Source organism: Talaromyces amestolkiae (assembly GCF_001896365.1).
Source record: "Talaromyces amestolkiae strain CIB chromosome Unknown scaffold15.1, whole genome shotgun sequence".
NCBI lineage: Eukaryota > Fungi > Ascomycota > Eurotiomycetes > Eurotiales > Trichocomaceae > Talaromyces > Talaromyces amestolkiae.
Window position 1 is genome coordinate 144230 of NW_024468051.1, and position 13615 is coordinate 157844.

The following is a 13615-nucleotide window of genomic DNA, read 5'->3' on the forward strand; positions in this document are numbered from 1 at the left end:
ACACACACACACACACACACACACACACACACACACACACACACACACACACACACACACATACATATGTGTACCTAGATATATATAACTATGTGAGTCATAAGATTCTACTCTGTCATTTCAGTGTCTTGATGTGAGGGTGGAGTGTATTGTTGTGAATTGTACTGACGATTATTGTGAAAATATCCCGTAACATCAGGCGGTAGAGGTTTTAAAGGATCCGAGGAGTCAGAGAGGTCCAGCGAGTTTCGAGACAAATAATCGAACTTTTCGATATACTTAATGTGCTTATGCTACTAGCTGGATGATCTTGATTATTAGGCTTCAAAGTATGAGCTTTCTCTAGATAATTAGCGGAAATCTTTAATAGCTAGCCTATAGGAGAGGGGACGGTAATGGTAATTAACGATATAGATCAGGCATGTAGAATGGTTAATATGAGAATCAAGGTTGATGTGTGTTTCTAAGGCTTGGAAGAAAGCAAGTGGGAAGACATGCGTGAAAAATTATGAGATATTTTCCATCAACTCCCAGCACGACATCTAAAATTATACCTTAAGCAGCTCCGGCTAATACTCTTAAGAGCTAGAGATCTTTACGCTGACAAGAGTATACAGAGGGCCTAGAAGATGCCATTGTCTAAAGGTAATGTGGTCTCGTTCTCTATTAGTCAATCCTGCTGATAGCTGTTAGCAAGCAACATTATTTAAGCAGAGAATCTCAGTCGTCTAATGCACTTTTCTGATATGCAACACAGATTTTCCTTAAGAAATCCAGGTCTGGATCTTCATGCCAACATTACCATGGATGAAGTAGGCGCAAGACAACTTACACGGAAAACCTTTATTGCCTTTGGCACAGTTGGTAAGATATACGACTCTATAGAAATACATCAGGCCCAAATGCTGATCGTTCCATTTAGTCTAGGTAATGTTTATGACTGCGGTAAGATAATTAGTTAGGTGTCTGATTCCTTTGCTGCTTACAAAGTTTACAGGGGTTTATAAACTTCAGGAGAGAGTTAAACTTATAATAACCATGCTTACAGTTACTTAGAACCATAAGAGATGGAGTAACCTATTCTGGATAGACAACCAAAACATAGAGATGCTTCCAAGGGTTTATGTCTACAAAGAAATAGGAGCACTGTTAAGCAATCAATTGTTGAATGAAAAATTACTGGAAGACGCTTGCTTTAAGAGAGAGTATAGATCTCCATGAAAACAAAAAACATATCAAGACAACCTACGAATATCCTGTGTTCGCAAATCGCTTGGCGACGGCGGCAACAACTCAAGACCAGAACCGAGGCGAGGACGAACTGTGTGGAAGACATGGTGCTATAGTTGCTGTGTGTGAGATCCAGCATGTCATTGATTCTCAAGCGCGGACATAGGCATTCGCATGTGCTCTCTGGACTGACGAATGGCGACGTTAGTTTCTAAATGTCTGCCTCGTTACTAAAGATTTACTTCAACTTAGTATCACAGGGTTGAGTGCTGTCGTGCGCGAGATCACGGCTGGCGCCGGTGCTCAAGCATTCAGACCAATACGGATAGATACCCCAAGCTGCAGACGCACATCCCAAAGTCTGTATCGATGGCTAGCTCGCCTCTGCATTTCCAGGCGTTCTCCATAATCTCCAGTGCCTTCCGCGCGGCTCCAAAGAGTTGATGCGGGACCAGCGCCTCTACCATTGCCCGAAAGCGGCATTCCTCTTCGGGCTCAGCCAGGCAGCCGACTATGCAGAAGGGCCAAATTAGGGTCCGCAGCAACTCAGGTGCCGGCATTTGCTCCAGCAGCGCCAGTGTCCGTAACACGTTCTCCCGGATCGCAGTACTCTTGGGCTGCCACCCAGAGACTACAACTGAGAGATAGAGCAATGCGGCATGCGCCCAGACACGGGTGGTGAATGCAGTGCAGCCACCCGGCACAGGTGGTAACTGGTAATTGTAGAGGACGAACAAGCCGAGCCAGTTAGTCTTTGGCATATTGACCGAGGTGTCGAGACGTGCGAGGTTAGTGAGCAGTGCCTGCTTGATTGGCGTCGCTCGCGCCACCAGCTCCATCATGTCGAGCTTCCCGGCTCTTTTTATTGACTTCTTCCACGCATCGAGCGCAGATATCTCGCTGATCTGCAATATAACCCAGTTCTCGCAGCCGATAAAGTCCTCGAGGTTCAGACGAAATCTCTCGTCGGAGCTGCTGCATTTAGTTAGGAGTTGAGTGTGATACTGGCGCAACCTAGGTGCTTCCTCTATGCATGTACTGGCGATAATGTCGTCTAAGATGAGAAGCGCAGAGTAAAATCGGAAAGCGGCTTGATTGGAGTTCCACGCCCCGCACTGTTGAGATGTTATAGACCAGAGCGGCCGTCCCATATGACTCAAGACATCGTGGAAAGTAGCCAGCTCGCCCCGGTCGATTACATTTTCCGCAGCCTTGAAGATCTGTCTGAATAGTGTAATGGCCGCATCAAGGTGCTTTTGACAATTCTCGAAGTTCCCGATCGAGATCTCGAACCGTTGTAGTTGAATAATGCTTCCCATAATTCGAGAGGTCTTGACTATTAGATCCTGCGTACCGCTTAAAGTAACTTCCTGGAGGCTGCGCTGGAGCATCATAAAGGTTATACCCATCTGCTTCAGAAGCCTTTCCCAAGCGAGTGACTTGCATACGTTAGGTCCTGAAACAGCGCCATCCAGGGCGACGGAAACAAAATATGTGCTAAGGCAAAGTGTTGTGTGCCACATAGCCTGATCGCTAGCAATAAGTTCCATAACCCACGTACGCCCACCCTCCAGTAGTGGGGGTTGGTAAAAAGGGAATAGAAACGGGAAGAAGTGGTCAAGGTAGAACATCATGAAGCGGCGGTCTAGTTCTGAGTCCTCCGGTTCCATACCAGATGTATTGCTTATAATCAGCCTATTCAGCTTATTCCAGGAGTCTGGGTGGCCATTACTCGGTCTTGTGATGGGTAGCGTATGCGCAGAGGGGATCCAACCAGGACTAGAGCCTAGATTCGAATTCGACTCAGCGGAAAATGGCGGGCACTCTGTCGACGCACTGCATCGCCTGAGCCCGCCCGTAATCGACTCATCGTCATTGTTGGCAACGACATCCATGGGCAAGGTCCCGCGACGTCGCGCGGCAGCACTCTTAACCTCGCGCTTGATCTCTTCGGCTTTTTCTTTCTGTCCAATCCCGTTGTCCATCCAAGACGGCTTCTCTTCGCCGAAGTGGCAGGTAATATGCAGCGCGGAGCAGTTTCTGCACACTGGCCGTGTCTCATCGCACCGCTTCTTCCTCAGCCGGCATGTCCAGCAGCCGTCATAACTCTTCATTCCGAAGGTGGAGTAGCTCGCAATGCGGCCGTGGTGATAATTGGAAGGTAAGAGCGGTGTTAGATTATGCGTGGTTCTGATGCAACACGGTAGTTTTCGGTGTGACCCAATATTGAAGGATGTGATGTGTTTAAATCTGGATTTCGAGATCTTTTAGATGTCTTTTCCCGTCTTAGGCTGTACCATCGCGCAATCAGCAGAATCTATTGCCGCACTAGTACCAACTTCGCTAGGGCGCAAAGGAGATTTTATTAAGAAGCATACAATTTACTAACATTTATTGCAGGCTCTTTAAAACCGAGGGATGGTCTGAGGTACGGAGACAACCACACCCCGCCCTTCCGTATCAAAAAAAATCCCTCCCTCGCGCGAATCGATTCCGTGAAATCGTGGACCAGAGCCGGTTAATTTCAGAGACATTAGGGATAGTCTTAGACTAGATACGTAAAATTGAAGCTCATTCCCATTCAGGTTCCCATAAGTCGGAGCTCTGACACCAGACAAGCAACAACTGCTGTAGGCAGCGTGATGCAATTACTTGAATAAATTTATCGGGGCCAAGTGGATAAACTCTATCCAACCCAGCGTAATTATCAAAGGTTTGGGATTCGAGTATCGAACACTCAACCCATCCTATCTCTACATCTGTGATGACTTTGCAGAGCTATCCTTATATCCGTAGCTCTCTGCCTTACAAGAATCTAATATTGCACTATTTAATTCTAATTTATAAAAAGGGGAAAATACCACCTCTACCCCTGATATCACCACAGACCCAAAAGCTCAATAACCCTAAAACTGTACAACTACGCCAGCAAGGTTTTCAAATCCCCAAAAGTCGATACTTCCAAAAAGAAGGCGTCCCTAATTTCGGTTTTGAGCTCCTCACGCAGTCTTTGAGATAGAACGAGAGACATAAGTGAATCCAGCCCGAAATCGGAAATGTTTGCATCATCGGTTAGCATCCGAACGTCGACGGCCAACTCCTCAGCTATGATTTTGAATGCACGGACAACCGAATCCGGCGCCGCTACGATTGACTCATCCTTACTGTCTTGTGCTTGGACGCTCCGTGCCGGGGATTGGGGGGTCAACAGACCGGAAGCGGTTTTAGAGTCGCCCAGAGAAAGCGATGGCGGAACGGGTGATGATTGAACCGACTGCATCTTGGATGGAATTACAGTTGAGCCTAAGGAAGCCAGAGGGAGGGCAGCATGAGATGCGTCCGGAGCCTGAGAAGCACCCTTGATAACTGGAGGGCGGAAAAAGCGATCTAGCATGATGCGGGGCCATCGCGTGAACACAATCGCCTCGACAACACCGACAATCTCGTCGCCATGAAGGATGTACACGTCGCCAACAAAGTCATGGTTGTTGTCAGCAGGGATCATTCGCACGTAGGATAGGTATCGCCCGCCAGGCACGAGCGGTTTCGCAAACCGCATGGATTTCCAAGACGGAGTGATGTAAAAGTATTTGTCGTTATCGAAATGGGTCCCTCCATTCAGAATGAAACCGGACAGGGACACGCATCCGTCGATGAAATGGGGAGGCACTGTCCACGAGCCACCAGTATCGGCAGGGAACTCCACTTCGGCCACGGCTTCATCTTTGTTGAGAATCACAGATTTCATTGTTCGATAAATGTCCGAATAGTGGACTAATTTCCCGAAGAGGCTGTATGCAAGATTGGTCGTCAATTTATCGGCACCGCCGCTGGCGGCCATATCATTCAAGGCCGCGATACGACTCGTCACAAGGCCTGTTGAACGGGACCACGTTGACAACCAAGATGAGGGATCTTCGTAGAAGATGGAGGCATGGCAATACCAGAGGTCTTTAGCGGGATTATACCATTTGATATGGGACAGCCCTTTTTCTAAATCGGCTTCAGCACTCACAACAATCGGCTGAGCTTCAGTTGGGTTGCGGTGCTTGACTACAGGTTCATGATACTCGAAGTCGGCAATGTTGATGCCAATGTTAGCTGAATTCGGAAGCCCTTTGTTAAGAATACGTTTCGCGACAGTGAACGCCATATCTGCATGCAGGAACTATTGATGTTAGAAAGAGGTGTCCTAGCTAAGAATATAAAACTTACCGAAGAAGCAACTCCGTAGTTGTTCATGGCATGGCCGTCGATAACGTCTTTGAGCGCTGGGTCGGTAATGTCTGACTCAGTCACGAGCTGGGCTAAGGATTCAGTGTAGTTTTCCGAACGAATTTCGTGGATGCTTGTAGTGCGGAAGGCGCTGATCTGAGTCGCGGCCTTGGTGAAGGTGGGATGAGACGACGCCTTGCCCTTGGTCAGATTCCAATCTCCACGGTATTGAATCCAATAATTTTTATTGTTCCACGCGTATGTTGGGGTATCGACCAGTCGTAGAGCCTTCTCAAAGGGTAAGTGGTACTCTGTCCAATCTATGGTTAGGCCAGCATTGTACAACACGGTGAGCGCCTTGCCGAGCGTGGTCCAGTTGTCTTCATCTCGGTGCAATGTTGGACATGTCAATCGTGTATCTGACAAAGTCTTTGTGATAAAGCTGACGCAGCAAGGATGATGGCCGATCTCTATCCAAAGGCTGGTTTTCGAAAGAACGCCGGATCTCCAAGCCGCGTTGAGTCCACCAGCATAGTCGACTGTCCCTCGAGTCGCCTTAGCCAAGTATGTTACATCAATATCAGAAGTAAGGACTTTGGAGTAGAGGGGTAAAATGACGGGTATTCTGGGCGGCTTGTACACAACCGCCTGTGTCAATTTGACAAAATCATTCGTCACAGCTTCCATCTGGCTTGTGTGGTATGCATGGGGCACATTAAGCCTTACGGACCTATAGCCCGCTTCCCTGAGAACTGTAGAAAGAGCATCAAGGTCTGCCACTGTGGCTCCAAGTACTGTTTCCTCGGGACCATTGATGCAAGCCACTTCAAAGGGAATGCCATCGACAGCTTTTAAGATTTTTTCGCGGGAGGCTCGAACGGACAGCATGCCGTGCGTAGCAGGCATACATTTTGACTCCAGCAACGCCGCACGCGTTCCAACGAGGAAAATGGTGTCACTATCGGACAAGACACCTGCTGCATTGAATGCAGCATACTCCCCTAGACTGTGGCCTATAACGACGCTAGGCTTGACGCCAAATAAGGCCCAGATTCGTGTTAGAGCGATCTCCACGCACACGATAGCGAGATGCATAGAAACAATGGGTACGTCTTCAACATTACAGGTGCTCTTGATGATAGGCAAGAAGGAAGGGAACCTCTGCCGTTGTGCAATACCGTCGAGTTGGTCCAGTTTCTCTCGGAACGAGCTGGAGTCGCGGTACAGTTGTGAGCCAATACCGATGTAGAATGTCCCTTGGCCAGTAAACGCGAAAGCAACTGGTGCTTGTTTGGATGAAGTAGGTAGCTGGTCTAGCGCGGTTTCGATATGCGGACGAAGAAGTTTAGCGGCCTCAGTGAGGGAAGATGCAAGTACCGACACCCGATAATTGTAGTGGTTCTTTCTTGCAGTCAACGTGTACGAGAGGTCAGCAATGGAGACATCTGGCCGCATTTCAATAAATGCTATAAGGCGTCTGAGGTTCTCCTGAAGAGAGAATGGCGTCTTTGCCGACACGGTGATAGGATGTGTAAGTCGCGTGTCGTTGCCAAGTCTTGGACGCGGCGTCGCTTCTTCCAGTATAATTGCTGTATTTCCTCCTGCTGCTCCAAAGTTGTTCACCATGGCCAACCTTTTCAGATCGCTGCTCTGTTTCCACGGCGTGGCTGTGAACGGAATAAAAACACCCTTCTTATCCAAATTCTCGGGCAACGCCGGATTTAGCCCAGTCTTTATACCAACATGTGGAGGGATAATGCTTTTCTGGAAAACCAGCATGGTCTTAATAAATGACATGATACCAGCGGCGGCCTCACCGTGCCCGATGTTGGATTTTACGGATCCAATATGTAGGCTTGTGGCTCTGGGTTGCCCGTTCGCAAAGACACTGGTGACTGACCTCATTTCGGTTGGGTCCCCGGCCATAGTGCCTGTTCCGTGCAACTCGACATATCCTACAGACAATGGATCAATACCAGCTCGTTTGACCAACTGGTTATAAAGATGGGCCTGTGCCAAGTCGTGGGGGTGAGTTATGGATACAGCCTCAGCCGAATGATCGGTGCCTGCAGCAAGAACGACAGCGAGAATGTTATCATTGTCAGCTTCGGCGTCTTCGAGTCGCTTGAGAACGACACTGCCAACTCCATCTGCGCGACAGTAGCCATCTGCTCCCTCATCCCACGTTTTGCAGCCTCCAGTGGATGATAAGAAATGACCCTTGCTCAAGCCAGCGTAGACGTCCGAGTTGGTGATAATGTTCATACCACCTGTGATGGCCATATCAATGTCACCGCTCCAGAGCGAAGAGCAGGCAGCTTGAATGGCTGCCAAACTGGACGAACAAGCTGTATCAATGCTGTAGCTTGGCCCCCAGAACTTAAGGAAATAATTGATACGGCCAGGACCAAAAGCTCTACATCCGCCAGGAATGAAATAAGTTCCAATATCCTGACCAGAGTTGACCTCACGGTAATCGTCGCTAGCACATCCGTAGAATGTGCCAACGCGACGCTGGTGAATAGCACCTCTGCTATGAACATATCCCGCATTTTCTAGAGCCTCGCAGGCTGTGACTAGAGCCAATCTCTGCATAGGATCAGTCTGCTCAGCTTCACGTGGAGACATACCGAAGAAAAGAGCATCGAAAAGTCCTGGATTGTCTACAAAACAACCGTAGGGTGTTTTAGACGTGTTAGACTTCTCTCCTGTGGGATCCACATGACTTGCGATATCGAAGCGGTCAGCTGGTACAGGCGTATGGACGTCCCGACCTTGTGCCAACAGCTCCCAAAACTTCTCAGGATCGTCTGCGCCGCCTGGAAATCGGCATGCCATGCCAACGACGGCGATTTTGGCCGTCTTTGCATCTCGTGGTGGGCTTTGCTCTAGATTCAGGCCCATCACGGCAGGCATCATCATCTGGTGTGAGAGAGTTGTGGCAGGAAGCTCAGTGCTCCATCGTTCGAGGACCTTCGACATATAATGCGAAGGCTGTAAACTCCACAGCTGTGCTTCATTCGGTGAAAGTTGTTTTAAATGTGCAGACACGCCATCAATGGTCTGGTCCCACCGGATAGTTTGTGTCAGGATTTCCGTCATCATCTCTGTGAGCAGTGATGTGCCATCAGTCGCCTTAAAGGGTCGACCGGTTACAGGCGAGAAGATAGGGAAGCACAATTGACCGCTTGGTGTAATACCTTCGACAATCTGCTTGACATGCTCTGGGCCATAAGCTTTATTAGTATGCCACATACCTTGAACCTTCTTCATTGGAACGTTTTTCGTGTGCTTGAAGAATTCTGACTCTAAAAAAAGAGATCTGAGAGTTGACGGTGGGCCGCCAATGCTCACGGATTTATCGTCGGCGTTGAAAACCGTCGCCATGCTAGCCTCAGGGTATGCCTGAGATGATTTGTTGATTAGTGGCCGTTGAGTCCGCAGTTTGCTAAGAGCTTACCTTTTTCGCATTGAAATCTGCAACTGCTTGCTCAGACTCGATTAATGAAGCTCCGTAGGAGCAGTACACCCAAGCCTGCGAGATAAAGGTTAGTAAGCAATTTCCTATTTAGAAGCCTCTGGGTTGAAACGTATATAAGATACTGTCTTAGAGTTGCTTCTAGAGTAAAATTCTCCTGAAACCCCTATATTTCCTCATACCACAGTGTCTTATTTATGAATCACCTTCGGCTAGAAATTTTTACTCCGAAGGATTGCTTACACCTTCAGCATTGATCTCGTTAGGCGACACCTCAAGTGACCGACAAACTTGATCTACAATAAGTCCAAATCTGAAAGTGACTTTTGTAATTTCGGCGGCCATGGCTGGAAGCAACAGCGGAGATGGAGAGAGTGCAATGGCCGCCCCGGAGAGCAAACCAGGACCCCGTCCGATAAGCACGGCATTTTCCGATCGAAAGTCATATTCAAGAGGATAAGTTTCATGGTAGCTTGATTGATGGGTCAGCGCTCGAAGTCTTTGCTTTGTATCTTGACTTACGCAATGAAGATACCTAACTGGAAGACGAGAACGAGAACTCGCTCAATAGCTCCTCCCAACGGCGTCTTCCTGAGCTCAATAACTCCATCGGTCAGGTCTAAAATACTTTCAAACACAGGGACCAACTCCCTTTGAGGCCTGTCCAGCCGCCGGCATTCTTGTTTCACAGCAATCGTTATCGCCTCGAGAGTCGAAGCAAGGATAGGGTGACTTCTCTCTTTGCTCAGTAGATGCAATTTTCTGAACAATGCACGCTGGTCCCCTTCAGGGTCCCCTTGAGGGATTTCGCCAGACAAATATATGATCTTCGCACGCGTCATGGTTCTCATACTTCGAATAGGCTCTTTGCAATGCGAAGTATCGACGGCGATTTAGTATAAATAAAGGACTTCTCCCAGGAAATGAGTCGGCCAAGGAGCATATTGACTAACGTATCAACTTACCCGCCTATCTTAAGTGATTTAGTCAAAATGAAAGGGATCCGGAATCCGAATCCAGGCTGGACTTGCCGTTTATCAGTGACAGCCGAATGCCGCGCTTTTGTTTTCTGGCGGCCATAAGCCCGCTACCGTGGTGGTTAGTCCATGACGGCCGAACCCCGGAGCTGTATTATATTGGACTTCAAGCTTATTAGGGCTATTCCGGATATCAGCTTTGAAGGAATGTAAGGTCTCGAATTTGGCACCCTGCTTTTTCAGAGGCATACTTCTAGTAAGATACTAATGCTAACTACTTAACTCGAAACATACTTCCGGTCGATCTCTAACTCTAGCCGTGCTATTTGCACCAGCATCTCGACTGCAAAATTTAACACGATGGCAGATCTTTTGGCAGAAGTTAAGAAACGTTTGACCTCCGATGATGAGATTTCGCGAAAACTCTTCCAACGCGAGTTACACGAAACTATTGCCTCTGCCGAGACACCCAAAGAGACGGCAATCCGCTTGTAAGTTTAGAAAATTGCACTTCAAATTGAAAAGGAGCACTCTGCTGACTTCGGAAAGATCTCTCTATGTAGGTCTAATCAATTATACAGGCGCACGCTTCCACTAACTGTGTTCGTCTTATAGCCTTTGCAGACCGCAGCAGCTCGAATCGGTCATGACCTGAAGATTTTCCAGACATTGGATACCCAGGGTCCTCTGACTGTCAAAGAGCTACAGGCTTTGACAGGCGCCCACCCTCTGACTCTTTGTGCGTTTTGATCCCCAAGACTCCCAAAACTTGGCTAATCTCGTTATCAGACCGTCTACTGAGATACATGGCTTCTGTTGGTTTGATCCGCCAGACCGCGGCCGATAGGTTCGAAGCAAACAGCAAATGTCACCACCTTGCGACGCCTGAGGCTATTACGATCGTGACACATTTGTATGTGCCTCCTTTGAATAAATTTTGCGTAAGCGCGTTGTAACTGAACATATACAGCTTCGAGAACTGCGTACCCCTCTTCCAGGAAATGCCAGCGTTCTTGCGGAAGAACAAATACCAAGACGTTACAGATGGCAAGGCCACTATCTTCCAATCCGCATACAATACCGACCTCGATACCTATACATATTTTTCTCAGCACCCCGAGAATCTGCAGGCTCTTATAAAATACATGGGTCTGGAGCAAGGCGTGCGAGGTCGCTGGCTAGAGGCGTACCCATTTGAAAAGCATACACAGGGCTGGAACCCAAACCCCGAAGAGGCTCTTTTCGTGGATATTGGTGGCAATGTAGGACATTATTGCGCACTATTCAAAAAGACATTCCCTGAAATCCCAGGCCGCATCGTGTTGGAAGATTTACCTGGCACTTTGGCTCATTCTTTGCCAACGCCAGGAGTCGAGAAACTAGGACACGATTTTTTCCAGCCGCAGCCAATTAAAGGTGAGTGTGAATTACACTTAAAAGCCTCAGAATCTAATTTTTGAACCTGCACGCTCATTGTGGTAATTTCATAGGTGCCAAGTTCTATCATCTGGGCTGGATTCTGCACAACTGGAGCGATGAGAAAGCAAAGACCATCTTGCACCAAATCAAATTGGCCATGACACCACAGTCTGTACTGCTTATAAATGACATGATCCTTCCAGAAACACAGGTTCCGGCGTATGCCACTGCGCTGGACTTGGTCATGCTAGGTGCATGTGGTAGCCTGGAGAGGACCGGGCAGCAGTGGAAGGATCTGCTTGTGGAGGTCGGCTTGGTGATTAAGGATGCCAATGTATACGACCACGAGCTCTTCCATGGTATAATTTCTGCGACAGTAGCATAAGTCGATTAGAAATCCAATTTCACTTTTCATAATCAGCACAATTATGCGTCCGATMCCTGCCATAAACTAAATGTCTTTGAAATCGCTTAGGTCAAGACTACCCTATGGTAGGATTTGGTTGTAAACGTGTGTGCTGACCTTACTGGACAAGCTTTGATTTAACAAAGCATACCCATGTCACTTCAATGTTCCGTAGGGATACTGCGGACGTACTGAAAGTCTTTCCGTGTTACAAGTGTAAAAATAATCCCCTCGGACCCCGGGGACCGGATTTTGAAAAAGTTCAATATTAGGACGAATATATGAATATATACTAATATCGACGCAAGCGCTGACTCGCAAGAATACTGTTAAAACTTCAATTTTCCATTAACGCATAACATAACATCGCCCAAAATGTCATCCCCTCACGTGCTTATCATTGGTGCTGGCATGAGCGGTCTCACACTCGCACAACAATTAAAGAAAAACGGCATTTCCTTCTCGGTTTTTGAGCGAGATCCGAGCAACGACTCTCGCGGCCAAGGTTGGGCACTCTCTTTGTTCGGAGAAGCTTATGACTTGATGAAAACTAGGATGCCGTCGGAATTGGGCCCTGTGGAGCAGACGAGCGTTCTGCTTCCCCTGGATCTCCCACCACAGTTTTGTTTCTATGACATTAACCGCCCTGACTTCCGGGCCGGAGTCGTCGTCGATGACACTCTGAAGGCCGTCCGAGCGAACCGCCGAAGGCTGCGCGACTGGCTGATGCAGAATATTAACGTAGAGTTCAACAAGTGTCTGCTCCGCGTGGAGGAGCACGGTGACAAAGTCACGGCATATTTTGAGGACGGTACTTCGGCGACAGGCGACTTCCTGGTCGGCGCCGAAGGTACACGCAGTGTGGTGCGTAGGCATCTCCTCCAAGGCCAGGACGTGATGAAACCATTACCGGCCGGCTCAATTTTCGGCGAGATATCGCTCAGTGGCGATGACTTTTTACAGCAGCTCACGCTCTCTCATTCAAACTACATAGTCATGGACTCTAGGCTCCCTCCTGACCAGCAGGCCGTCATTTTCGGTGCTCTCAACCGAGTGAGCCCCGATGGTAAGACTGGATACTACTACTATATCCTCCTTTGGGTGGACCTTCAGGCTCCTAAGGGGCACGACGAGAAGCGTTGGTTTGAGTCGGCGTCAAAGGAACAGTTGGCGGCCTTTGCACGCGAGAAAATCAGTCATTTCCCGAAGAATCTCCGCTCCCTCGTGGATAAGATCCCTACAGAGGGATACAACGCCCCCGGCTTCCAGCTTCAGGGTGTAGAGTTAGAGCTTGAACAGCTGCCAGCTGGAAGAGTGTTGGTGATTGGCGATGCGGCGCACTCGATGGCTCCATGTAAGTCTTTCCCCCCGAATTTGTTAAACAACATACTGATGATATGAATAAAAGTCCGTGCTCTAGCCGCAAACACGGCCTTCGTCGACGCGTTCAAGCTCGCTGAAGTCCTCACGAGCGCCCGGAACATGCAGGCGTCAGGCGAAACGCTGAGGGGTCTCGTGTCAGCGTTCAACGGAGACATGATTGTACGGGGCAAGTCGGCGATCAAGGCGTCCAACGCGGTACTCGAGGCCTACGGCGAAGAAACTAAGTTTGTTACATTCGGCAGGGAGGCGATACCGGTACCGCTGAAGACTGTGGTATCATCAGATCTGAGTGTTGTAGCGTAAATACTCTTTAGGCATCGCTTCTGGGATAAATCCGGATAAAATATTACTTCTTGTCTCGGATAAGACTAGCAGCCAATGGACATAAGTAAATTGCTACAATCCTTTTCATTCTCAATATGATAGTTCTACATATTCCAAGGCTGGATAACACTTCACACATAGTTCTGGTAGGGTAAGGATACAGCAATTAGCATGGATTCTAAT

At 48.3% G+C, this 13615-nt stretch overlaps 4 protein-coding genes across 4 annotated transcripts; 2 read left to right on the forward strand and 2 right to left on the reverse strand.

Moving 5' to 3' along the window:
- Positions 1 to 1541: 1541 nt before the first annotated feature.
- Positions 1542 to 3344, reverse strand: BHQ10_007299 (uncharacterized protein; the record flags this gene model as incomplete). The annotated part of the gene is made up of 1 exon (XM_040879979.1): positions 1542 to 3344. One exon carries the CDS (start codon positions 3342 to 3344, stop codon positions 1542 to 1544), a length of 1803 nt encoding a protein of 600 aa, XP_040735803.1.
- Positions 3345 to 4150: 806 nt separating this feature from the next.
- On the reverse strand, positions 4151 to 9774 carry BHQ10_007300 (uncharacterized protein; the record flags this gene model as incomplete). Its single annotated transcript, XM_040879982.1, has 5 exons — positions 4151 to 5398; positions 5446 to 8850; positions 8906 to 8980; positions 9167 to 9395; positions 9446 to 9774. 5 exons carry the CDS (start codon positions 9772 to 9774, stop codon positions 4151 to 4153), a joined length of 5286 nt encoding a protein of 1761 aa, XP_040735804.1.
- Positions 9775 to 10260: 486 nt separating this feature from the next.
- On the forward strand, positions 10261 to 11704 carry BHQ10_007301 (uncharacterized protein; the record flags this gene model as incomplete). Its single annotated transcript, XM_040879983.1, has 6 exons — positions 10261 to 10391; positions 10450 to 10459; positions 10516 to 10639; positions 10690 to 10813; positions 10871 to 11316; positions 11391 to 11704. 6 exons carry the CDS (start codon positions 10261 to 10263, stop codon positions 11702 to 11704), a joined length of 1149 nt encoding a protein of 382 aa, XP_040735805.1.
- A 396-nt stretch (positions 11705 to 12100) lies between these two features.
- On the forward strand, positions 12101 to 13411 carry BHQ10_007302 (uncharacterized protein; the record flags this gene model as incomplete). Its single annotated transcript, XM_040879984.1, has 2 exons — positions 12101 to 13079; positions 13134 to 13411. 2 exons carry the CDS (start codon positions 12101 to 12103, stop codon positions 13409 to 13411), a joined length of 1257 nt encoding a protein of 418 aa, XP_040735806.1.
- Positions 13412 to 13615: the final 204 nt, after the last annotated feature.